Genomic DNA, 27,553 nt, shown 5'->3' with positions numbered 1-27,553 from the left:
TCAAATCACAATTTTGAGGATTTCAATAACTCAGTCATGGGTTAGGGGTTGTTATAAATGTGTATGGGTAGGGTTTTGTGGCCTGCCTTGTGCAGGAGGTCAGACTAGATGATCATATTGGTCCCTTCTGACCTATGAGTCTATGAGTCTAGGGCTGGGGCAAGGGATTGGGACACCGAGGGGGAGAGTGAGGGCTTCAGCTGGGGGTGCGGGGTCTGGGGTGGGGCTGGGAATGAGGGGTTTGGAGTGCAGGCAGGTGCTCTGGGCTGGGATCGAGGGATTTGGAGAGTGGGAAGGGGATCAGGGTTGGGGCAGGTAGTTGGGATGCAGGAGGGGGTTGGGGTGCAGGCTTCAGGTGGCACTTACTTCAAGCAGCTCCTGGAAGCAATGACATGTCCCCCTTCCAGCTCCTACACAGAGGCATGGCCAGGTGGCTCTGAATGCCGCCCTATCTTCAGGTGCCTCCCCCTCAGCTCCCATTGGCTGCAGTTCTCTGCCAATGGGAGTTGTGGGGGCAGCACTTGGAGTAAGGGCATCATGCAGAACCCCCTGGCTTCCCCTATGCATAGGAGCTGGAGAGGCGACATGCCAGCTGATTCTCAGGAGCTGCGCAGTGCAGAGGCTAGCAGGGAGCCTGACAGCCTTGCTGCGTGGCACTACCAACCGGACAGTCAACAGCCCAGGATTCCTTTTTGACTGGGTGTTCCAGTCGAAAACCGGACACTTGGTCACCCCAGTTCATTATGTGGTGCTTGTTTTGTCAGGAAATATTTTTTTCAGTGTAGTATTAGATGTTTTATACTTAAACGTTCTTCCTCTCCTTCCACAGATTTCAAGAGAAATCTCTGTTTCAACCCCTTACCCTCTTTCACTTGGGCTGACCTCTGTATCTTAGGGCTGTCTATAGCTCTCCTCACCACACCAGTTTGCGATAATGGTCTTTAAAAGTGCGGTTTGGCCACTTATGTGAGCCTGTTGGATTTGCAAAACTGGGCTACAAATTCCACAAGAATAGACAATTTTTGGGGGAGAGTGACAATACTTCTTGCTTGGAATGGGGTTGGAAACGACATGACAACACTTCTCTCAAGTCCTTTGCTTGCATCTCTTTGTCTCAGCTAAACTCTAGACATGTAGGATGACCAGAACTGAAAAATAATTGGGAGAAAAGTTATGCAGACCTTTCCCAGCCTCAGAGAAAGGTGTTTTGTCTGTGTGATGCCATCAGCAGGTTTTCAGATGCTCTGCAGTCAGACTTACCACTCTTAGCACTGACCTTCAAATACTGTTATTACTTCTTCTGCAGTAAAGCCTAGATGTCCCATCTGAAGTTAAGGTTTCAGTGTGCTAGGCACTGTACATACATAGTGAGAGACAATCTCAGCACTGAAGATCTTACAATCTACCTAGACGAGACAGAGTAGGAAAAGCATTATTATCCTGAGTGTACAGAGGGTGAGCTAATGCAGAGAAAAATTAAGTGACTTTGTACCACTGTCACCTAAGAAGACTGGAAAAGTTGGAAATTGAACCTAGCTCTACTGACTCATGATCAGGTGCCTTAACCACATGTCCCTCCTCTTAGTCATTCATGAGGGTGGTGGTGAAGGAAGAACATTGTGGGCTTGTGTTCCAGTGCCGACATTAATTTCGCCCATCACCTGCTCCATGCACTATTTTCCCCAGAAACCCTTGTTTCTAACTAAGGGAAGAAAATACCTCATCCAGCAGGTGGCGATAGACTCATTTTAATGTAAGGAAATCTCCAAGCTCCTCATTGCACATTAGGAAAATTGAAGAAAACAAAGGTAACCAACAAAGCCAATAGGGCTGTTGATTAATTGCATTTAACTCACACGATTAACCCCCCAAAATTAATTGTGATTAAAAAAATTAATTGTGATTTATCAGTTTTAATTGCACTGTTAAACAGAATACCAATTGAAATATATTGAATATTTTTAGATGTTTTTCTACCTTTTTAGATATATTGATTTCAATTACAACACAGAATACGAAGTGTACAGCGTTCACTTCATGTTATTTTTTATTACAAATTTTTGCACTATAAAAATGATCACCAAGAAATAGTTTCAGAGGGGTAGCCATGTTAGTCTGGATCTGTAAGAGCAGCAAAGAGTCCTGTGGTACCTTATAGACTAACACACATATTGGAGCATGAGCTTTCGTGGGTGAATACCCACTTTGTCAGTGCATATAGTGGAAATTTCTAGAGGCAGGTATATATATGTGATGGTGTTGCTGGACCTAACCAGATCAGCCACACCATCACCGGTTCATTCACCTGCAAGTCCACCAATGTAATATACACCATCATATGCCAGAAATGCCTCTCTATGTACATCGACCAAACTGGACAGTCCCTATGTAAAAGGATAAATGGACACCACTCAGATATTAGGAATCGCAATATACAAAAACCTGTGGGAGAACACTTCAATCTCCCTGGGCACACAATAGCAGATTTAAAGGTAGCCATCCTGCAGCAAAAAAACTTCAGGCTCAGACTTCAAAGAGAAACAGCTGAGCTTCAGTTCATCATGCATCTGACGAACTGGGTATTCACCCACAAAAGCTCATGCTCCAATACGTCTGTTAGTCTACAAGGTGCCACAGGACTCTTTGCTGCTCCACCAAGAAATAATAATTTTCAATTCACCTCATATGAGTACTGTAGTACAATCACTTTATCGTGAAAGTGCAACTTGAAAATGTAGATTTTTTTTGTTACATAACTGCGTTAAAAAAATAAAACAATGTAAAACTTTAGAGCCTACAAGTCCACTCAGTCCTACTTCTTGTTCAGCCAAACACTAAGAGAAACAAATTTGTTTACATTTACTGGAGATACTTCCTTCTTATTATTTCTCACATCACCTGAAAGTGAGAACAGGTATTCACATGGCATTTTTGTAGCCAGCATTACAAGGTATTTACATGCCAGATATGCTAAATATTCATATGCCTCTTCAGGCTTCGGCCACCATTCCCAAGGACATGCTTCCATGCTGATGAGGCTCATTAAAAAGAATAATGCATTAATTAAATTTGTGACTGAACTCCTTGGGGGAGAATTCTCTGTCTCCTGCTCTGTTACACCTGCATTCTGCCATATATTTCATGTTATAGCAGTATTAGATGATGACCCAGCATGTATTGTTCATTTTAAGAACACTTTCACTGCAGATTTGATAAAACGCAAAGAGGGTACCAGTGTGAGATTTCTAAAGACAACTACAGCACTTGACCCAAGGTTTAAGAATCTGAAGTGCCTTTCAAAATCTGAGAGGGATGAGGTGTGGAGCATGCTTTCAGAAGTCTTAAAAGATCAACAGTCTGATATGGAAACTACAGAACTTGAACAGCTAAAAAACAAAATCGACCTTCTGCTGGTAGCATTTAACTCAGATGATGAAATTGAACATGTGTCAGTCTGCACTGCTTTTGTTCGTTATCAGCATGCATGGATGCATGTCCTCTGGAATGCTGGTTGAAGCATGAAAGGACGCATGAATCTTTAGCGCATCTGGCAGGTAAATATCTTGCGACACCAGCTATAACAGTGCTATGCAAATGCCTGTTCTCACTTTCAGGTGACATTGTAAACAAGAAGTGGGCAGCATTATCTCCTGCAAATGTAAACAAACTTGTTTATCTGAGCGAGTGGCTGAACAAGAAGTAGGTTTGAGTGGACTTGTAGGCTCTATATTTTTATATGGCTTTGTTTTTTAATGCAGTTATTTTTTGTATATAATTCTACATTTGTAAGTTCAACTTTTATGATAGAGAGATTGCATTACAGTACTTAAGTGAATTGAAAAATACTATTTATTTTGTTTTTTTACAATGAAGATATTTGTAATAAAAAATAGAGTGCACTGAACACTTTGTATTCTATGTTGTAATTGAAATCAATACATTTGAAAAGGTAGAAACATCCAAAACTATGTTTGAGCGCGATTAATTGCACGATTAATTTTTTTAATTGCTTGACAGCCCTAAAAGCCACCCACTAAGCCTGAGTTTAGCAAATGAATTTATGAACCCTTCAGACAATGCAGGAAAAGGTAGTCCTGCAGATATATGCTCGCTCGCTCTCTGACAAGCCTGACATGTTCTTTCAAGTTAGCTTTATAGGCTGCTGCTGTTGCACAAATTCTGCAGGATAATTTTATGATGGTTTTAAAAATAATAATTCTGCAAGCTAAGTTAGCGATAAGGGTCGCGGGTGACAGGGCATGAGCTGATCACCCCAGAGTTCAGAAAGGAGCTCTCTCCACCATGTGTTTGGCAGACAAATTCATCCTTGGTTTAACTCTGCTCTCTCATGCTGCTGTATATTATGTTGAAGTTAGCAAAGTCATACTGGTGTAAGGGAGAGGAGAATCAGACCCTATGGAATTACAGGAGAGATGAACCTGGCACATGATGGGTTTATTTTCCCTTTCATGATGGATATTGGCCACTGCTGGAAGCAAGATATTAATCCTCATGGACCAATGGGGGTGTGTGTGGGAGGTGTAATATGGCAAATGCTGCAGTCATCATTGTGCAGTCTGTCTGATCAATCTTTCCTAGCAGTCTGTTGCTGCTGCTCTTGAATCCCTGGGTTTGCCACTGCTGCTGAGAATCTTGCCATTCCCAGACTCAAGTCTTTCCTTGCAGCCAAAGAGATTATTTTTCCCCCTACAACCCTATATAAATTGCATCAAAATGAGGCCTGAGGCAATAACTTGCCAGTTGAAATAAAGGAGAGAGAAAGGTTCAAACCACCAGGTTCCTGGGGATCTGCGGCAGTTAAATGATTATCAGAACATCTGAGTGAACCCTAGGAGATGCCGGGAGACTATTTCATTCAAATCACATCAGATAAAAACACAAGAAGAGGTGTGTTCAGGGAAGGCAATTTTCATGGTCCTATTTCACTGCCTTTTATGCTCTGTTTACTGATTTCATTTTTGAGGTCGTCCCAGGTGCAGTTTATAGTGAAGTAAACTGGAGTACTTCCAAAGTTAAAAAACAGAATTGTCCTCCTAGCCAACTTTCTTTCCTGTAGTTCAAAGGATCAGCAAAACACTCCCAGTCAGTCCATTATATCCTGGAAGGGTCTGATTCTGTGAGCACCTTCAACACCCATTAACTTCATACTGAAGTAGGAAGTCAGTGGCAGGTGAGGGCACTCGGGCCAAGATTTTCTGGAATGGCTAGAGATTTTGGATACCTCCACTTTTTGTGGTTTCTCAGCTTGAGACACCTTAATGGATTTTGATTTTCAGAAAGTGCTTGGCGCCCATCCTCTGAAAAACAGGCCTCTTCAGGGGCAGATTTTCAAAGGACCGAGGTCCCATTTAGGCATCTACAAAAGGACCAGATTTGCAAATGTGAAGAGTTCTTTTGAAAATCTGGCCACTCACTTTGGTACCTAAAGTGGAGGTTGAGCTCTTTTGAAAATCCAGCCTTAATTGTCTCAAGTTGGGTAACCTTTTTGAAAATGTAGACCTAAGTAACTTGGCAATGGTAAGTCAGTTAGCAGAGCTAAGAACACAGCACTGGCATCGTGACTCGTATTACCTTGTTCAAACCTCGGAGAACAGCTGTTTTACTTGCATTATATTTTTTCCCAATCTTGCCATTTTTTAGAAATAAGTCCGCAACACCACTTTCAGGGCTGCTATTGGGAATTCCAGACTTACAAAAGCAAATATGCTTTGCTGAGAGAAGGAGCCACGGCTCATGAATATAAACATGAAATCCCTTACTTTTACTATGTACTAAATTTCTGAAGCTGAACTAACTCCACCCATGTGCACCTCTTTCCACTGACTGCTTCAAACAGAGCTGGGCCTGAACCAGTTCAGAATGCCACATCTGAACTCTGGTACCTTGGGGGCAGGTTCTGGATCTCGATTGGGGCTATGTGGCTTGGGTCCTTCTCTGCACCTAAACAAGGAATGTTAAGGTGCAGGCTTCTCAAAGCTGGTTTATTAATGAGAAGTAAAAATTAACTGGCCATATCATGCAGTCAGTTGTTAAGCAGGAGACTCCATTCCAATCAATGAGGAGTTCTACCTAGCAATCAGTGGTGCAGTGTGACCCAACATATTTGCTTAGTGGTCCCAGGCTGCTCCAGTATGGCCTGAGGACTCATGCCTCTCAGTACTCACTGGGAGTGGATGGGAATTGAGTGGATCTGCCACCTTCAGGATCAGGTCCACGTGCCCTCAATGATTTATGAAGCTTCCACTCAGGAAGTCACGATGCAGTGATGAAATCAATGTACATTGTGCTCCTGGGGTGGGTTTATAACTTACAGCAAAGTATAGGATTTTTTAAAAAAATGATCCCAACCATTATAGGAAATGATTAAAACCTGAACAAACAGAAATGGCATAAACTGTGTTTAATTTAACCCAGTAGCTGTTAGTATCCTCAGTGTTGCCCTCTGCCACTGATGAGCCCCTATAATTCGTTGCTAGTCATTATCAATTCCTTTGCATGCAGCCTGTATGTCAGATGCACGGTTTACTGTGGAGCTGGTGCTAACAGCATTCCATTGTGCTGGCTGTCCAGCTAGCTAGCACGCTCCCTAGGAGACTGGCTGTTTTCCCATTTATTTCACTACAGTGGAAAACAAGACTAGCTCCAAAGGCTAGTAAATTACTAATTTAAGTCAGTGAGCTTATTCTTATTTTCAAAAAGTAATAAATAAATTCCCTGCATTTTGTATTGGACCCCTGAGTGTTTCATCTGCCGTAATCTAATTTGGTACCTCCCCCAACACACATTCACTTTATCCCATTATTTGAGATTTCCTTTGCTTTTAATCCATTACTTAGGGGAGCCCTGGAGTTGCACTGAGATGTTATTTTAGTTACCCACAGGGTACCAATGTGGGTAACTAAAATAACAAATATGCTGTAATATATCTCAGCATACTGCCAATCAATCAGGCTATCCCAGATGACTCCATAAAGTCAGGCAAGTGACTCCTCTGCCTCTGCTGATTAAAACTGTTCTGTTTTAAAATGGCAGTACATGCACAAGTGCACTAGGGACTTTTCTGGCGCTATTGATTGTCTGTGAAAGGCAGTTAGGTACTACAGTGATGGGGTAAATAATTAAAGAGTCAGTAGAAGTGGGGGTTGGATCCTGGGTCTCCCACATCCGGGGGCATCCACTAGCCATTAGGCTATAGAATCATATTCTCCCTCTCGGCTGATTGGGTGAGTGAGGATGAGAGTGGGTGTGCTTCGCTGTTCTCTCTGTTTCTTTCTGTTGAAGAAATCGGTTTTTGCTTTGTTGTGTGTGTTTAGTTTTGTGGTGGTTGTGGGTTTAATTTCCGTATTGCTTTTGTCTGCCCCCCGGGCTGCCATGTGGGGAACAGAGAACTCTGGTGGTTGTGGATTCTGAGTGTTTAGCCTATGGCCATGGGTTGTGGATTTTGCCTCTAAACTCCGGCTCAGTGGAGGAGTGCGTTCTAGCTGTTGGAAAGTGATTGGGCTTAAAAATGTGAGTTTCGCCTCCTACACTTGCACGGCTGTTGTGTGTGTTACTACGCTTAGCCGTGTTGAGCAGCTGGTTGTGGAGGGGATTGTTGTGTGAGGTGTTTTTTCTCCTTGTACTGACCCCTAAAATCTGGTGTTAAACTCATTTATATATTGTGACAGACCCAAACCAGTGCGGTACAGGAGTCTGGTAGAGGACAAATATACTGGTCACTGGATGAGTAGTTTTCTGTTCCCTGAGTGACCAAAGCAGGGGCTGCACTAGAGTAATCAGGAACCTGCTAGAACCAATTAAGGCAGACAAGCTGATTAGAACACCTGCAGCCAATCAAGGCAGGCTAATCAGGTCACCTGGGTTTAAAAAGGAGCTCACTCAACCTATCCTGAAGGACTATCCCTCACTCTCACAGATCTTGAGAGACAGGTCAGTCCTCGCTTACCGACAGCCCCCCAACCTGAAGCAAATACTCACCAGTAACCACACACCACACAACAAAAACACTAACCCAGGAACCTATCCTTGCAATAAAGTCAGTTGCCAACTCTGTTCACCTATCTATTCATGTGATATATGCCATCATGTGCCAGCAATGCCCCTCTGCCATGTACATTGGCCAAACTGGACAGTCTTTAAGCAAAAGAATAAATGGACACAAATCAGATGCCAAGAATTATAAGATGCAAAAACCAGTCAGAGAACACTTCAACCTCCCTGGACACTCGATCACAGACCTCAAAGTCCCAATTCTTGAACAAAAACACTTCAAAAACAGACTCCATCGAGAAATTGCAGAATTGGAATTAATTTGCAAACTGGACACCGTTAAATTAGGCTTGAATAAAGACTGGGAGTGGATGGGTCATTACGCAAAGTAAAACCTATTTCCCCATGCTAATTTTCCCCCCTACTGTTACTCACACTTCTTGTCAACTGTTGGAAATGGGCCATCCTGATTATCACTACAAAAGTTTTTTTTTTCTCCTGCTGATAATAGTCCATCTTAACTGATCACTCTTGTTATAGTTAGTATGGCAACACCCATTTTTTCATGTCCTCTGTGTGTGTGTGTATCTCTTCCTATTGTATTTTCCACTGCGTGCATCCAGTGAAGTGGGTTTTAGCCCACGAAAGCTTATGCTCAAATAAATTTGTTAGTCTCTAAGGTGCCACAAGTACTCCTGTTCTTTTTGCAGATATAGACTAACATGGCTGCTACTGTGAAAATTATCTCTAATGTTCCTTGCCTTTTAGGAAATTAGCTGTTGGCTAGAGACCTGGTGAGCTGTGAAAAGAACACGAGCTCTATTAGTTGGATTCCTTTGGGCTGTAAAGCTTCAGAGGTTCAGCATGTCTTTGCCCTCTCGTAGGCAGGTTTATACTATATTCACCAATGCTCCCAAAACGTCAAACATTTCCCTCAAATATAGAGCTGGGGAACCTCACTACATTGTGTTTGTTGCCACTTGAGGATATGGCCTGTTTTTGTGCTGGACATCAAAGACATTTGATCAATCAGTGCTATAAGAAGAGGCAAGTGTCCCTCTGGGAACTGTGACCCTGTGTCTGGCAATGTGGGGAGTTCTGAGAGTAAAGCACAGGGTGGGGTGGCTGTGACAGAGACCAGGTCTGAACAGGTTCCAGATGGCTCTGGGGTTCTTGGTTCAGGAGGGTTAGGTCCCCTTTTACAACCTGGGGGAGACGGTGTTACTGATTGTGTGGCGCCTGCCTGCAAAATGGAGGCTGAGCCTGTTGCTATGTAACCTGTGGCCTTGGCTGAGGATTCTGGCTTGCTGGCAAAGCCCCAAGCAAAAAAATAATAATAAATAAATGGCCGTTGAAGGTGGAGGGGGCTCCAGTTTCTGAGAGTGTTATGAAACAGGTTAGTTTGGTCAGCACAGTTGGGGACAGCACACTGTTGATGTGCTGCTGAGGGTTGTTCTTTGGTTGGGGGCCCTTCACTTCCAGCAGCCCCTTCCTCTGGTGAGTCTCCCCTCTCATGGTTGGTAGTGACTCTGGGTCTGAGTGTGGGGGAGATGACAAACTCAGATTCTTTGGGCCCTGAGTGGGGGTGTACACCAGATGCTATCGGTAGGTTTCTGGGGGAGACTAAGGGGAAACATGGAGTGGAGGTGGCAGATTGGTTTCCTGACCTTAATCTGTTTTCTCTTGTCTTCTCAGTATACCATGAGATATGTCCTTGTGCCTGAGTTTGACAAACAAGTGATACAGATTGGAAAAAAAAAAACACTGATGACCAAAGTGTGTGTCTCTTTGAGCAATGGAGATGTTGGGGATTAATGGATGTAGGAGAATTTGGTGGTTTTGTTTTGAGGTTTGTGTTTTTTTATTTGTCTGTATTTTTCTTATTTTTTCTGATGAGTACTGATGGATAATTTTGTATGTGCCTCTCTCGTGTGAATGGGTGGAAAGACATTAGGAACATATGGCTCTTTTTTAGTACCTGTCCCCAGAAAAGGTGGTCATTCCATTATGGTAAGAGATGCACACAAATGCAGGCAATCAAACTGATTAGCTTGCTGGTTGAAGAGGAGGGGATTTTCTGATTATGGTTCCACTTCACACACGGGGGTTGCTTTTCTCTTTGAAAACAGGGTAAAGCCTGATTCGATGGTTGTGCAGGAAATTCGTTCCAGGACATTGGTTGATGGCTCGAGCTACATTTGAGCAATATCATCTTTTCTTTAATTAGAATTAAGGGTAAGATTTTGTCAGTTATTTTTAGTAACAGTCACGGATGGGTTTAGGCCAATAAACAAAAAATCAGGGAAGCCCGTGACTTGTCCCTGGCTTTTACTAAAAATAACTGATAAAATGGGGCTGAGCCCAAGCCCTGCTGTGGGCGGGGAGAGGGGGAATCCAGCACCCACCACCACTGTGACTGACAGCTTCATGGTCCCCCTGGCACCCATGCTGGGTGGGAGTTCTAAGGTCCCTCCAGTGCCTATGGCAAATTGGAGCTGTGGGGGCTCCCATCCCTTGTGGTGTTTGAGATCTCTGGGTCCTTCCCACTATAGCTGAGAGCTCCAGGGCTGGTGGCTCAGAGCTCTGGGTCCCCCTGCTGCCCATGGCAGCTGGGAGCTCCAGGGCCTCCCTTGGCTGAGAGCTCCAGCCCCACTGCCCCGGGGCTGAAGCAGAAAATGTCATGGCAGTCCATGACTTCCATGTCCTCTGTGACATAATCTTAGCCTTAATTATAATGTCTCTGCTCTTACTGTGGCGGGAGACAGGGTGGTTTTTTTTCCAGAGTTTGGGTGCTCTTTTGACTAATTGTTTGACACGTATTTTAATTTTGGAGTGTGATTTTAACAGTGCTTTTAATTAGAGATTGTATAGGAATCATTTGGAGCTGCATCCACTGTCTGCTCTGCAACTTTTAAATCTTTTACAGGCTTCTGACCTAACTGATACCTCTAACATATTCACCCTTCTGTGCAGAAGTACACCTGGAGGAAAGGTAGGGCCAGCTCTCTCTCTCTGGCCATTTTGGACTGTTTTCATGTTTTTACTCATCATTGGTCTTGTCTGTTTTCAAGTTCCATTGTCCCTACTAGGATTTCAGGTTGTGGTATGGTCTCATTTGTGTTGTCTCATCCTTCTATTCCAGACCATCATCCATACTGGCATTTTAACACTTACCTTTTACAAGATTTTCATCTGGGTACTGTCAGTTATTTTGGGAGACCCTGGGTTTCCTCCCAAGGATGTTTTCCCCTCCTTGAGGCAATGGTGGGAGGTGGATAAAGTTAATATTAAATATTTTTCTCAGCAGACAACCCTCAGCTTTTGATGGAGTATGGAAAAGTTAGAGTTAGAACCTGAAAAAGCCTTTCATAGCAGTAATGATGCTGTGTTGCATGAAAGCTTGAAATATAAGAAAACCCCAGCAATTGTGGGACCTTTTTGATAGCAAAGTTCAGGGTGAACTGTGTGTGGCTAATTCCAGGGCCTTTCTCAAATGGATATGCCTACTCACTTTTTCTTCTGCCTGGAAAAGGAACATGCAAAGTGCAAGATGACTGGCCGTTTCAAGGCATTATCGAGCTGAGTGCTTTCAAATCCTGTGGCGATAGGAACTTTGCGGTCTATTTGTGTTCAGACCTGTATGCCTCAAAGTCTGTGTGTCCATCTGAGACTTGACAACTCCCTGAGGATCTTCCTAGGATGTCAGCAATGGATGTGGACAGACTTGAACAGGACCTCACACACTCTCAGAATTGACTTCTACCCTAAAAGTCTTTACTCTAGGGAAGGCACCTGGGATTAGTGGTTTGCCTATTGAGGTTTAAAAGGCCTTTTGGACCCTTCTTGGGCCTGACTTGCTCCAGGATTTTCAGGAGACCATCAGGGAGATGATATTGTCACTCCATGGTCATCAAGCGCTTCTTACCTTGTTGCCTAAGAAGGGGGACCTTGGGGACGTGCAGCATTGGAGACTCGTGTTCCTGCTTTGTGCCAACTATAATCTTTTTTTCCAAGGCCTCAGCAAACAGACTGTAAGCTGTGTTTGGTTTGGTCCTGCACACTGATCAGATCTATTGTGTCTCCAACAGGTCAATTTTTTATAACATTTTCCTATTGCAGGATGTAATGTCAATCTTTTAGATGTTTGATTTGCAGGTTTGGTTGACTTCCCTTGATCAAGATAAGGCTTTTGATCTTGCAGGCCATGGGTATTTTATTTTGAATCCTTTCTGCTTTTGGTTTTGTGTGTATGTGACTGACATATATAGTCTAATTAAGGTAAATGGTGTTTTGTGCACTCCCTTCCAGTCTGTAGGGGAGTCAGGGTTGTTCCTTGTCTGGATTACTGTATGCTCTTTCTACTAAGCCTCTATTATGCATGTAGAGAAAGCGTCTTACTGGCCTTTCTCTCCCTGTTCCAACTTGTACTCTGGAGAAAGTCTCCACATATGCTGGCGATGTGACTGTGTTTATTACTCATGATTGTGATGTCCAGGTTTTCAATGAATGTCAGCACTATTTTGAGCAGACTTCCTCAGCTGGCATAAATTGTGGGATGAGTGACTCCTGCTGGGGGTTTGAGTGATCTCCCACCCCATGACTTTGCTGGGAAGGATGGGGAGGTGTTGTGGAGCTGAACTGGCTTCTAGGCGCTAGGAATTATGCTGGGACTGGATGATATTCTGGGTTGGAATTGGGAGGAGTTCATGGAAATGTTGAAAAGGTGGATATAGTATTTGCCTCGACTCTTCTGCCTGGTGTAGAGGGGCTTTTGGATCTCATTGATCTTCTGAGCAGAGTCACTACTTTTTGGTTATCAAGTATCAGAGGGGTAGCTGTGTTAGTCTGGATCTGTAAAAAGCAACAGAGAGTCCTGTGGTACCTTATAGACTAACAGATGTATTGGAACACAAGCTTTTGTGGGTGAATACCTACTTCGTCAGATGCATGACACCCAGCAAAGTTAATGCTCCAATACATCCGTTAGTCTATAAAGTGCCACAAGACTCGTTGTTGCTTTTTACTTTTTGGTTGCCATCTCTAGAGTAACTGTTGTTTGTGGTTAAACCTGTTCCTTGGAAGCAGCTGGTGTTTGCTTTTTCCTCAGTGGGTAGAGGGTTTGGATTTTGCTAGGGAATGTTTTTTTATTGGACTCCAGGTGTCTCAGTTTCAGTACGTTACCCATTTTTTTTTATCAAAGTCTTTTTACGCTGGGAGATTTTTTTAAGCTGAGGATGCAGGATAGGCAGCTGGAGTTCCCAAGGTTGCATGCTGAGCCCCTTGTTTATAATCTTATTCTTATCTGTAGATCTGTGGTATGCCTTACAAACTTCATTCTGGGTCCAGCAAAGATGGCCATTTTAAAAAGTAGACATACATTTGGTACTGGGGTTAATGATGTTCTTCGGTATTTTAGATTGCTCGTGGTTTTACACCTTCATTTGGAGTTCAGATATTATCCTCTTTTAAGCAATTTTAGATCAATATATTCAGAGGGGTGGCTATTGGAAATGCACTTTGTGCTGTTGGGGATAGGCAATCGTTGAATTTGTAATTTATTTTTTAGGTTTTTACTGTGTTTCTGTACAGATTGTATCAAATGTTTTAAAAGTCAAACTCTCCCTCTCTCTCTCTTTGTCTTTTCCTCCCCCCACCTCCAAAAATGTATTTACATTTCATTGTATAGTATATAGAGCAGTATAAACTAATCATTGTCCATATGAAATTTTAGTTTGTACTGACTTCACTAGTGCATTTAATGTAGCCTGTTGTAAAACTAGGTAAATATCTAGATGAATTAACATATCCCCTGGAAGATCTCTGTGTACCCCCATGGTTACATGTATCCCTGATTGAGAACCACATTCTAGTCATTAGGGCACTCATCTGTGAGATGACAGATCACAGTTCAGATCCCTATTCCCCCTCAGGCAGAGGTGGGTCTTGGACTGGGGGGGTCTCCCACATTCCAGCTGAGTACCCTAAACACTGGGCCAAAAGTTCTGAGGGAGGTGCTCCACAGACAGCTGAGAATCCTAGGCAGAGATAGGTGATTCCCCGCTTAGTATACTCGTGTTTGTGAATCCCATTCTTAGGCGTCTGTTTCCCTCCATTTATTGTAAAGGAAGCCTGAGCGCCTAACTCAGGCTTTGTGAATTCCAGTAACGTTAGTCATTGAGATGCTGAGTGTCACAATGCCTAAGTCCCTTTGTGAATCTAGCCCTAACTTCTTGTGTGTGATACTGAAAGTTCAATTGAAGCAGTGCTTGGAATTGGATCATTGCCAGACTCCCTGGACTGCATTTATCCAACCAATCTCAAGGAATAAGGTTCTGTTTGTTTTTCCACTAAAATCAAAGCACTTGGAGACTTTATAGTTAACCACTTACTGGGAATAAATTGTCCCATGGTCAAGAAAATGCTGTGTTCTAACAGACGCAGTCAGCTCGCTGTTGCCTTTCTTTTTTTCTTTGGATAAAATGAAACTTAATCACAGAATGAAATAGTTCATGTAGAATGTGCACCTGTTTTTGCTGCCGGCTTTGGCCTTGATTAGCTTCTATCCATCCTATCATGGAAAATTATCTTCTCTAGTTGTTTTTCTCTTGTCAAGGGTTTCGTATTCTTTAGGAGATACAAAGGACCTTGGTGATTTCTTTATATTCTCTGCAGATCCAACAGTGTTTTTCTCTCAAATTTGCCTTTAGAGGGCAGTGTAGGCATCACTGAATCCACATCCTAAGTACTGTGAGTTTCTTTCCATACTCTTGTTGCGTTCCTGTAAAGCACACGTCTATGGATAAGGGGTAATGCAGACATCTGGGAAATAGATATGATGAAAGGATTAAATATCTTTTCCTTGTATTAATCATAGCACAAAGTGCTAAGCTATCTTTGATCTTAATTAGTTTATGGTCTCTACTACAAATTACTTCTAGCAAGGGAGATGGGTAAACTGGTAAAATAAAAATGCCTCTCGTTTCCAAATCTTGTGCCAAAACTCAAACCCCAAATAACTGTTGATTGGAATTTTTTTCAGGTAACTGTCTTTTCACATTAATTCTCATTTTCTCATGCTTCTTGAGATGTCAGTTCTAGCTAGCCCTTGTAATAGAACAGAAACATCCAAATAAAGCAAGATAAGCTATGTACATGGTAGTGTGTTTTGTGAAATTTCCAGCCCTGTTTGGCAGAATCAAGACGTTCAGAGGAGATACATTTGAGATTATGCTGATGATGAGTATCTGTATTACAATACATACAGTCTGGCAGTCACAACTGCAATACAGCCTGGGATTTTCCTCTGTTTTATCTTCTAAATTAAGAGGTTTTTTGTTTTTTCAATGTGTATTTTTGAAAAAATGTTTTTTTGTTTTTGCAATATTTCTCTGAAAATCTACTCTGTATTGATGACTAAGGTACAATAGATTTTAATTTTTGCTGTGGATATTAAGTGAAAAAATGATATCTGAGAAGATATTAGTAAGGCATTGCTAGTCACCTTCATAAGGATTCCCATAGCATTGACCTCAGGGTGAAGTCTCCCACCCTTCTTCACAAATATTTAAGTGGGTTTTACCTGCATCTGAGTTCAGCAGCTTGCTTTTAAGTCTTGGAGGAAGGAAGAGTATTGCAGAAAAGAGTGAAGTCAGCATCACATTAACTATGTAATTATGGATCACTATATGTGAGGATCTTTCTAGAGAAAATTCTAGTGACAGCAAGATTCCAGATCATATCAGTATCCAGGATCCAAGCTAGCTCTTCTCATTTATCAACATTGTTTTTATTGCAGTTTGGATATGCATCAAAATAAGGAATTATTGAATGGTTTTTGTCTATGAGTCGGTGCTGACGGCTGATTTGCAACTGCTAGTATGCATTCTGCAAGACAACATTAGTATAGCATTATTACCAATTCTGAGTGGGGTTCAGTGCTAAAATGATGTCTGTCCCCCCTTCCTGGGATGCATCATGGTGCAATTCATTTTTCATAGCCATTAACACATTCATATCCATCAGTGGCTGAATGAACGGGGGCCTCATATACCTAAAGGAAGTTCCTTCTTGCTCATTGTTGATGTATGTTGGTATGGCAGCACGGGAGATGCTTATGCTACCATTACTCATGCTCTCCCTGCTCTATGGACAAAGAGGATGTCAGGTACTCGGCCTATTAATATGATACTTTTTCAGCACTAAATTCAAAGGAAAATGATACCGTTGCTTTTTATCAAATTTGCAAGTACTGACCTCACGCACACCTTCTTTACCATCTTCTAATGGGAAAACTACTTCCTGTTATACAGTTAAGTGGTTCTGAAGTGTTCATACCTCTGTTTTTTTATTACTTAATATTATTATTTTGCAATGCAATTTACAGCATTTTGGTTAATCCCAAAATGCAAAGTATTCACTTTTAGCTACAAGATGCAGTAAATCTTACATCATCTTTTTCTCACCAGTATGTATTTCAGTTGTTAGCAAATATGAATTACTACTACTTCTTTCCTGACACGTACAAGACAGAGTCCAGGATATGTTTGCATTACCAAATGTCATATTGTATTAGAATATACAATTATTAGATTTTCAGTAATAGGAGCAAACATATTACAGAGTTATACAATTACACAAATATTGACATATTATTGATGCGGATAGCGAAAAGACATCAGGAAGAGGGAGCAAGAAGCAACTTTACGTTGCTGAGTATGAGGTTATAAAGGGCAATCCAAGAAGCAGCCAGAAATGTTAGATGGAGAGAAAGATGTCAGAGGTATAGATGCTAATTTGGGAATCATCTACATAAAGACAGTTGAAACTGTCAGAGTGGATGAGGTTGCCAGAACAGAGTACATGATGGAGGAGATGGAAGAGTGACTTTGCGGGACATCTACAAATACTTGGAGAAAGGAGTGTGGGAGAGCAAAGAAGAGATGCTGAAGGAGCAGGCATCAGAGAGGGCCGATGAGCTTCTGCTGTGCAGAAGCCAAGAGAAGAGAGAAAGTAGAGTGTGGCCAGCACTGTTGAAAGCAGCAAGTGGACAAAGAGTAAAAATGGAGAAGTAACTCCGATTTAGTTGGGAGGAGGTCTTTGCTGATAAGGTTTCAGTGAAGCAGGGTTAGCAGGCGGGATCAGGCAAAGAAACACCCTTAAATTAATGGAACCATGAAGATGTTGTACACCTGCTAAACTGAGTGCAATTGTGTTTATTCTCTCTTTTCTTTCATTTTCTTCACTGCATTTTCATTTTTTAATGTTTATTTGGGACCAGTACCAAACGCCCATTGAAGCCAATAGAAAGATTTCCATGGACTTTGGATCAGCCCCTTCATGTGCCATGTCTGAAATTAGATTATGAACTATTCAAGGTAAAGGCAGTATCTGTAACTGTATATTACTATTGCAGATAATAATGGGAATGATAATTAATTTCCAGAATGGATCATGTCTGGAATAAAAAGTTCCCATATTTTTATACTACTTTGTTTCTATAAACTTGGGGGCTATTTTCCACATTTTAATTTGATGTGTGTGACTGGGCACATCCATTTTGTTCTCCATTTTATTGTGAAGTCTTCAAAAAGACAGAATTGAGTTCATCAAGAATTTCCTTGGTCTTTAGCCGCAGAGACATAATTTTTAAAAAAATAATGCTTGTCTTCTTTCTTGTTCAGTTTAGCTGATTCAAATTGGATCACTTCATGTGACCCAGGCTGCAGCTATGGTTCCAAAAATCCAACCAATCTACGGGCAGCACTTTTTTCTTTTAATAGCAGACTAATTGGCAGACCAATTAATCTGCTCATCTGTGAAGAGAAAATTTATTGCAATAAGTAGATTCATTTCCAGAAGTCATTCTCTAAGGTAGCATTCCAGTGGCCTTGTTTACTTCATGCCCTGCAACACGATCCAACACCTCAACAGTAGCACAGGTCAATTAGTGGACAAATTAAGCAATTATTAGCCACTAACAAGGGTGACTGTCATCATTACCCTTCCTGTTTACCACCAAACTGTTATTTTAAGACAAGGACCAACAAATAAATTAAGGCATCTGTTATATTGCTGTGTCTGCCTTGAAGTAAATGACATTAAATGGATTTTGGCTGCTGCCAAATTTTTAACCTTGGCCTAATGAGATACACTGATATATCTCTTGCTGATTATAGAAACTGTAAAATTTAATTTGTGTTGATGTATTAAAACAAGAACCATGTTCTGTGAGATGGTGGTTTTTTTAATAATCCAGCATCAATTTTTTAATTTTAAATATCCTTGGATCATCAAGTTCCTCTAAAAGAAAAGCTCTGCACTAATTCTAGTGATTATTTTTGATTGCTTACAATAATTTTCTGATGGGGTATGCATGCATAAATATGTATTTTCCATTTGTGTTTTCTCTTATGCTCCTTGGGGCTATTCTTACTTCCATTTTAGACTTCAGTAGTTTGTTTTGTTTTGTTTTGTTTTGTTTTTTTAACTCTTGCCTTCTTATTTTTTATCACATGACCCACAATAAGGAGATAGAACCTTCCCTAACAGATAATGGCTGAAGCATTTACTCAGCTTTGGGTATCTGTAGTCTCAGAATACGGAAAAGGTAGAGCAAATATCTCAACAGGAGCTTAGTAACTTGGAGGCAGCGTGACCTGGTAGGTAGCCCATTAGACTGGGAGTCAAGACACCTAGGTTCTACCACAGACCTAAAATGTGACCTTGCCCAAATCATATCATCTTGGTTTCCCCCTCAGCCTTTGTCTGTCTTGTCTATAAAGACTGTAAGCCCTTCATTGTCTCTTCTTATGTATGTGTTCAGTGCCTAGCTTAAAGGGGCCCTGATTTGGTGGGGACACTATTGTAATATGAATAATAAATAAGAAGAATTCCACTTCAGAATTCATCAGGAGGAAGAGGCTTTGTGGGTGGCATGTGGCAGGCCTCGAATCAAGAAATGTGCTGTGCAACAGCAAGGAAGAAACTGCTTTGGTTGAAACATTTAGGTATGTGTACACTGCAGCTAGACACCCATGGCCAGCCACTGTCAGCAGGCTTGGGCGGTGTAGATGGTCGGGCTCTGGCTATAGCCCAGGCTCTGGCTATAGCCCAGGCTCTGGTATCCTCCCATCTCACATGGTTCTACAGCCCAGGCTCCAGCCCAAGTGCAAACACCTACATCACGATTAAGCAGCCACTTAGTCAGAGCACCACAACCCCAAGTCAGCTAGCATGGGCCGGCTGCGGGTTTTTAACTGCAGTGTAGACATACAATAAGATCTTGTCATCATTCAGACAAACTATTTGCAGTGCTCTGAATACCTCCCTCTACCTAAGACTTTGGTACAAGAAACCAAGAGTTTCCTGTGTAAATTTAAATCATCAGTGAGATGTCCTTGCCAAGATCTACAAGCGAGACTGCATTACATAACTGAAACAAAGCAGGAAAAAGCTTGTACCAGCCCTTCAGGGGCAAAGGTTGCCATCAAAGCAGAACTCAGACATATTGGGGCTAGCAACCAGAACAACTACCAGAATGAAAACAATAGTCGAGAAGAACCCAAGGTATATGTCCATGTAGCCTACTATAGTATATAGGAATAGGATAGTAGCCCTTTAAATAGTTGTGAGCCCTCTAGTGGTGCTCGCAGCATACTGTGTTCTGCAAGCAGCCAAAAACCAGTCGTAGCAGCAGAATGTATGTAACTAGCCATGGTGTGTTTATGTATAACTAGTAAACATGGTTATTTGGGACTTGGCTCTGCCCATTGGATTTCTTTATGTTCTTATCATTGTGCACAGAGAAAAAGACGTAACACCCACCAAAAAGCAGATCAACATTCAGTTTTCGTATTTGTGAGGAGGTAGCTGAAGAAACATCTCCTAAACAATGTAATTACATGTGTGCTAATCCAGCTCCAAAAATTCAGAATGAGTCTCCCTCCCATTGGAAAACCACACTATGGAAAGAGAGCCTTTCTCCTTCAAGATCTGCAGAGAAAAAGTCATTAGTTGACCAAAAAGTATGGATGTTTAGGGTCAATTATAGACTAGTTATCTAAGAATCTAGAAGCCCTGGTTTCTCCAATGTGCCACAACAATGTAGAATTCACTAACATTAGCAGCAGTAGTTCAGATCTGCTGGTTTTTAAAGTACAAAATGGATCTTAGTAAATGGGTTGAATTTGGGGGAAGTTTGGAAGATTTTGGCCTCAGCTTGTTCTTTTTGCTGATATAGACTAACACGGCTGCTACTCTGAAACCTTTAATGTAGATGTTTACCAGTGCTGTGCTTTACAGTTCAGCCAAACTATTGTGCCAAGTGCTTTGATGTGGTCTGTCCATTTTTCATACCAGAAAAATAAGAGATGTCAGAAATTTTAAAAGTAATTGACTTAGTCCAGGCCATTACTGCTGAAATATTTCTTGCTGTATATTCCTTAGTGCTCTGTCCTGCCCAGTTTTAAAAGACTCATGTGATGAGGCCACCAGTACTTCCCTGGAGAGAGTACTGCATACAGTAGTAGCTCTCACAGTCAGTGCATTTTTTCTAATGATCTGCCTTAATTCTTCTCTGCTTAGTTTCATTCTGTTATGAGAACTCAGTGATTTGCTTTATTCAGGGGAAATTCAGTAAAAGGTCTTTGCATCACAAGATAGATGTTATGGGAAATAGGTCATGATTATTTTCTATCTCTGGGTGTCTCAAGATTGCAAAGAAATTCAATTTGCCTTCACATTTGTTTGGTGGCAACTTTTTTTTATCATTGTCAACTAAGTGGAGGAAGAAGTGGCAAATCTAAACACAACGCAGCCCTGTTTCCTTCTCCGCTGCTAGTGCTGCCAATCTCCTTCAGTGCATTGGTGGAGTTGCAGGATGCTGGTGGGAAATGTTCCCCACTCCAACGCCAGCCCCAGGAGAGAGGAAGTGTATCAAAGTGATCTGAGCGCAAGATGTGGAGACAGGAACTTCTGAGTTCTAATGCTGGCTCTTCCACTGACTGAGCTTAGGAAAGATACTTAGGGTCTGATTCTTCTCTTCCTTGTGTTGGTTTTAAACTGGTGTCACTCCATTGACTTCAGTAGAGTTATTTCTGATTTACACTGGTGTAAGCGAGAGGGAAATCCAGCCTATCATCTCATTTCCTCAGTTTCCATGGGCCTGATACTCAGCTGGTGTAAATCCACTGACTTCAATGGGGCTATGCCAATTTACACCCAGCGAGGATCTGGCTTCTTCATATGTAAAAGGGGGGTGGAATGAAATACTTATTTACCTCATTGGAATATAATAAGGATTATTTTGCTAGTGTTTGTAAAGCACTTTGAGGATTAAAAGCGCTACATGAATGCCTGCAAAACATTGGAGGCCAGAGCTCTGTGTTGAACTGAAAGGAATGTTAATTTTATTTCAACTTTCAGAATTGAAACTAAAATACATGTTGAAATTGTAATTTTATAACACAGAGGATCTTAACATTTTTCTCGTTTCTCCCAGGTATAATTGACTTCCTCGTGAGCCAACATCCCATAGCCAAAGTACTACGAGATCACTTAGTCTTCAAGATAGCTCCAATGCTTAATCCAGATGGGGTATATCTAGGAAACTACAGGTAGAGTATGTCCTATTGAAACTGCAAATCATAACTTTGTATTGTTTTGCTACTAACTGTGACACAGTTGAATTTTCTTTGTTCCTCATCACTGGACTTTGTGCAGAAATAAAATATTACATGTGAACTAACAGCTCTCATATGGCCAAACACTATGGTTGGGTCAAAAGTCCTCACACAGGCAAAAGTCTCCCTGAACTCACTTTCCCATTGAGCAATTGTATTTAGTGGTAGATTGGCCCTGAGTAAGGCATGCAGGACTATGCCTATGGCTTATTATAGGATATTTGCTCTACAAGTTCCCTTGGATGTCTGAATTAAATTCAGCTAAATCCTCACTAGACCTTAGCCATGTTTTGTAAATGCATTCATTATGCTGTTCATCAGCCTCTATGTAAATGTTTCAGTCAATCACAATTCTCTTCAGCTACCTAGATCATCCATTAAAGTCACAGGTTTCTGTCTGTTATTTTATGGTAATAGATAGTGATACATGGAATGGAATAATCATCCCATCCTATATTAATTTTGCTTCATTTTAATATTTGAATTAGCACTTTTCCTCCTCCTCTGTTGAAAACATATTCACAAAATCTTTTGTTTTCTCTAAAATTGTTTGCTCTTAAATGCATTTATTTACATAATTGATTTTTTGTGGGAGGTAATAATGAAAAGCAGCTGATTAGCTGATGATTTGTTTGTGGGCAATTACATCCAACACACGTATCTTTGGAAGAAAGGCCCCTCAGAGATTTAATGTACTGTATGCAATTTTGCTTATAATGCAGGACTAAATAACACACACTGCAGCCACAGTACCTTGGGCTGTGATCTAATTAGGTATTTAATTGTTAGGCAGGATAGGGCCTCATTAGTTCATGTATGGGAGACCTCTGAGTATTGCAGAAAATGGTGCTGATGAGTTAGTTCATTATTTTCCACTATATATCTCGCTGTCCTCCTTCAGTTGTCTGCTGCCTTCTTAACTCTGACTGCAGGGAATGACATAGGCAATTTCACGTGAGTGAAGTAAAGGTTAGGTATGTTGACAGTTTTGGGTGGGCATGGGCTCTTTACATCCATGCTGACATGCCATTGATTTCCTGCTGCTTTGGAGTAGCTTCAGTTGGTTAGAAGAGACAGAGGAACAGAGGTGGGATTATGGGTCTATTTCTTTTATAATGGCACTTTGAAATGTTGGCTCTGCCTTCGATGTACATGCTAATGGTCATACCTCTTAATGGTACTATGGTCTTGAAATGGTTCCATGAACCATGTTATGCTACTCCTAGGATCTGCAAAGGCAAAACATTTAGAGAACTCCAGTGACTACAATGTAATCTTCCTTTACCCACGTAAATCTACCTGCCCTGTAGATTTCCCCTCAGGATTATTATTTATACACTGCTGTTGAGGTGAATGATGCTTCACAGACATACATCTGGCCCATAATTTGTAGGGTCCTTTGGGAGGCCAGGTATTATGAAAGGACATTATAGTTCAATTCATAATTGCTGAGCTGATAGCACATTATCATTTTAGCCTTTCAAATTATGCAGAATTTTTAGCTCTCCTGGACTAAAAGGACTGTTAATGAGGTAGCTAGAAAAGTATCTGATCTGTTTGCAATTTTTTACTTTATTTGCAAAAGGCCTAATGTAGCTAATAACTTAAAAATGAGTATAATAAGCAGAATGTTACCTATTATGTTGAGAAGAATACAAAATGCCTGGTAATGTGCCTGATTTGTAGTTAGCTAGCGCTCAGCTAGTAATTTACAACAATTTATTTCCTGCTCATGGAAAACCCACAGGCAGATCACAATTTATTTGCTTGAATTTATTGGCTGAATTAAAAAAACAACAACCCTCCATGGACTGATCACTAATATTTGAAATTTCAACTGTGATGCTTACCAGTCATTGGTCAGATAAATCCATTTTGTATTTTCTCTTCCCTGTTTGGATTAGCACACAAACCGTTCCAGGGAGAAGTTGTGCATATGTGACTGTAGGATTCAGAAATCTGTTGGATGTGTAAGTTCCACACTGCTGATTCAGGCAGTCTTCAGTGTCTTGCTCAGCAGTTCTCAATCATTTGGATTTTCTTCACATTATCTCCCTCTTTCTCAAAGTAGTGGCTGGTGACTCTTCCTCTGGCTCATTGAGGGGTCACATTTATCACTATGCAAGTGAAGATAATGAAACGGTTAATTAAACTTCATACTTCAAGTTGTAAATTGATTTCCTGCCTTTGGGAGGAGGGATAGCTCAGTGGTTTGAGCATTAGCCTGCTTAAACCCAGGGTTGTGAGTTCAATCCTTGAGGGGGCATTTAGGGAATTGGGATAAAAATCTGTTTGGGGATTGTCCCTGCTTTGAGCAGGGTTTAGACTAGATGCCCTCCTGAGGTCCCTTCCAACCCTATGATTCTATGCAATAGTCGATCATTATTAGGGAGTTTTTCCCCCATTACACAGCACTGCATAATTGGCAAGGCACATTATGGGAGTGTCTTTGATATCCTCTGACACATGCAACACAGTGGTCACTATTAAAAGTTGAGTTATGTCAACAGTTACCAGGTGCTGGTGAAGTCCCTGAGTTGTCCAATGATTAGAATAGGGAATAACTAGTGCTGGTCAGGAATTTTTTCACTAAATGTTTCTTTGTCAAAAAATGCTGATTTGTCAAAACCAAAACATGTCTGCAAAATTTTATCAAGAGGATTTCTCAGCTCAAAATATATATGAGAGGGGGGGGGGTGCAGCAACCATAGAATAGCCAGTTGCCCAGTGATTAGGGCACTTCTCTGGGATATGGGAGATCCTGGTTAAACTCCCTCCTCTGCCTGGTTGAGAGAGAATCAAGCAGAGCGTGGATGTGAACCTGGATCTTCCATATCTCAGGTGAGAGCACTAATAATTAGCCTCTAAAATTAGTGTCTCTTGCTTTCTCTCTGTTCTGATGCAGATGATGACAAATTCGAAAACCTCAAATATTTTTGCAAAACAAGTTGCTTGTTTTCCAGCCAGCACTAGAAATAACTGCATATTGATGTAAGACAGGATGGTAACAGCTGGCTGACTTTTTCATGGTAACCACTATCTGGAAGCAGGATATTGGACCAGCTGGACCTATGATCTGCTCCAGGATAACAGCTACTTTGTTCCAAGCGCTCATTCTCTGAGGTTAGTGCTGTGAGCCAAGATAGCAACAGTAATGCCAAAATTGTCTATTGTCTGCAGACTACTGCTAATACTCCAGGGAATGGAGCAAATGGGTTGTGACTCTGTGGGGATTTTCTATTGGTGAAATGTTCATAACCAAAGCAAGAGAGTTTAATATTGGAGCTGTAAAATATTCATGCTTGGGACATAGAAACATGCTGTGAGATGGTTATTTATATGCTCTGTACAGTCATTTTTTTCCCCCTCGAACAAATGTTTGTGGACATGAACTTCAGAGGTGTATACACCTATTTGAGTCATAGAGCTGGAAGGGACCCTGAGAAGTCATTGAGTCCAGCCCCATGCCTTCACTAGCAATACCATATACTGACTTTGCTCTAGATCTGTGAGCGGCCGCCTCAAGGATTGAGCTCACAACCCTGGGTTTAGGAGGCCAATGCTCAAACCACTGAGCTATCCTTCCCCCGTTATCAGTGTTTGTGGAATTTGGGTGTTAAGTGAAACCTAGGCAAGTATTCATGATGGAAGTATGTGTGGTTTACCAAGCAGGGGACAAAAAAGATATCATGTCACCAATCTGACTAACCAGGCTGGTAAGCGACGCAGCCCAAAGTTTGAATATTTGAGATCTAACCATAGAGTAAAAGCCAAGATATTTGTTAAATTGATTTGAAAAAAATATATCTTGATCTGCTTGTAACATTACTCCATAAACCTTTAATAGAAAACACATAACAAGTATAGATATTGTTATAGGTATTGTACATGTATATATACCTGGAGATGGTGAAACCACCTCCGCTCATCTTATTTGCAGTGAAGATTGTGACCAATTCATAAGGAATCAGAAGTGTTGCTTCTTCTTAAAACACTTTCCTCATCAGGCATTACCCAAAGCTTTCTCCCTCTCCCACAGTATATAGGAAAGGCTGAGAAATGAAAATTCTGCTATTGTCAGTGGGTTACAAGAAGTGCATCAGATTCAAAATGCCAAGCAGAATTGCTTAGATACGCGTGTTCTGGGATCAGTGAGGAGTAGAGGTGAGGGAAAGTTGAGTTCCCAAAGTGCGTAGTTCACCCACCCCTAATATGAATCAAGCTTCTGAATAGATAATTTGGATGGCTTACAATTTGGATACTCGCTATTGTTTGCCAGCATGCTAACATCACAAACCTTTGCCATAAGAATGCACTTGGGAGGATGAAACTGCCATGTTCAAGTGTTTCTTCCTTCAGTCTTTCAGTGAAAAATGCATGCCCTATCTTGTTCTTTCACCTTTAATGTATGAACTAATAACAAGACTTCACAGCTCATTGTATCTTCAGGATATGAAGATCCTGCCACAGAATAGGGAGATGGACTAGATTGCTTTCTAGAAGCTTTTTAAAACCAGGGTCACTTTTATGTGTAACCCTCTTTATAATTACAGGGGAGGTGGAAACTATTAATTTTTTTCTAAATTAATTACACAATTAAGCCATACATTGAGGTATTTAAAATGGCAGCTCCTTAAAGTGGCATCTTTTTCTGTTCAAGGTGGCAACCTGTCTTCTGATCCCACCTGGATTGAAAGAACCTTTCTGGCAGATTTCTGTGCAGGACGAACATGGCAGAAATGGACAAATTTGATGTGTGAAAAACCTCTTTCTGTGGGATCGTCCACAATGACGCTAACCTTTCCTTCCTTGTGGGATTAAACTGTGGGACAATTCTGTAAAACTAAGGAAAAACAGAATGATTAGTCTTGTTTGGGGGAGAGACACTTCTGCATCTCATTCCTGCCAACAAGATCAAACCCTGATTGAAGACAGATATGTTTCCCCTTATCATGCTCAACCAAACTCTGTTCCCTAGCTCTAAATCTTCAGTAACATCTTGGCCAGGGAAGGTATTTTTTCTTAACTTCTTCTTTCCATTTTTCTGTGGTTTAGAAGCATCATTCATTTAATATATGATACTACTCAGGGACATGGACGTAGGCCAGGGAAATACAACAGCATGTTCTCAATTTGAAAGTCATGCATCATGGTGATTGGCCTGAACTTTTCTTGTCAAGAACTTGTTTTAAAAGTCAGCATTATGCAGTTGAATGGTGCAATGTGTTTCTGCAGGTGAAATGACCGTACTGCTTCATCTTCGCCTTATATTATTTCCAATCTGACAACCTCGCCTTTCTGAGATGATACCCCAGGGCGGCAAGAAAGGGAATATGTTTCTTAGTCTGGGCAGGTCCTCAGTGAGGCATCCTGGAGGTGCAATGACAAGACAGGAGAAGAGATGCCTTTTGTGGTTCATGAGTCAGCAGCAAGCAGCTACTACTTTCTGTTCCATGGCATTTATTGTTGCCTTCATTTGATTTGCTGTGACAGTGACACAAATAAGGAAAGTAAAGTCTACATGTTAATTATAAAATGCAGAGCTGTCATGTCTCTGATTTGATTTTGAGACCTGCACTCATATGCAAGAGAGGAGGGAGAGGGCACCCAGATCTTCTCAAATCCCCTTTTCTCCTCCCCCCCACCCCCCGTGGTCTCTTTTAGGTAGCAGGCACAATGCTTCAAAGTCATCACAGCCTCTTCTTGCTAGTCCAACAGAGTCACTAAATGAAAGGTGGTCCTGCCCCCTTCAAACTGGCTCACTGAGCGGTGGGTGGCAGAGTCCCAACTGAAGGGGTCCTGCAGCATGGTCCCTCTAGCATGGACCAGGGCTTAAAATACAGTTTAGCCCTTAAACTTTTTAA

The 27,553-nt window shown here is 41.4% G+C and overlaps 1 protein-coding gene across 1 annotated transcript in view; it reads left to right on the top strand.

The window, feature by feature from the left end:
* AGBL4 (AGBL carboxypeptidase 4) overlaps positions 1–27,553 on the top strand; it is a 1,477,624-nt gene that overhangs the window by 1,168,652 nt on the left and 281,419 nt on the right. The window contains exon 8 of the mRNA XM_075067593.1: positions 21,509–21,623. Coding sequence (XP_074923694.1) covers positions 21,509–21,623 — 115 coding nt within the window. The remainder of the gene's footprint in view (positions 1–21,508; positions 21,624–27,553) is intronic.

Source organism: Chelonoidis abingdonii, chromosome 7, assembly GCF_003597395.2.
Source record: "Chelonoidis abingdonii isolate Lonesome George chromosome 7, CheloAbing_2.0, whole genome shotgun sequence".
NCBI classification, from domain to species: domain Eukaryota; kingdom Metazoa; phylum Chordata; order Testudines; family Testudinidae; genus Chelonoidis; species Chelonoidis abingdonii.
Note: the sequence above shows the minus strand (reverse complement) of the source record. Positions and strands in the feature narration are given on the sequence as shown.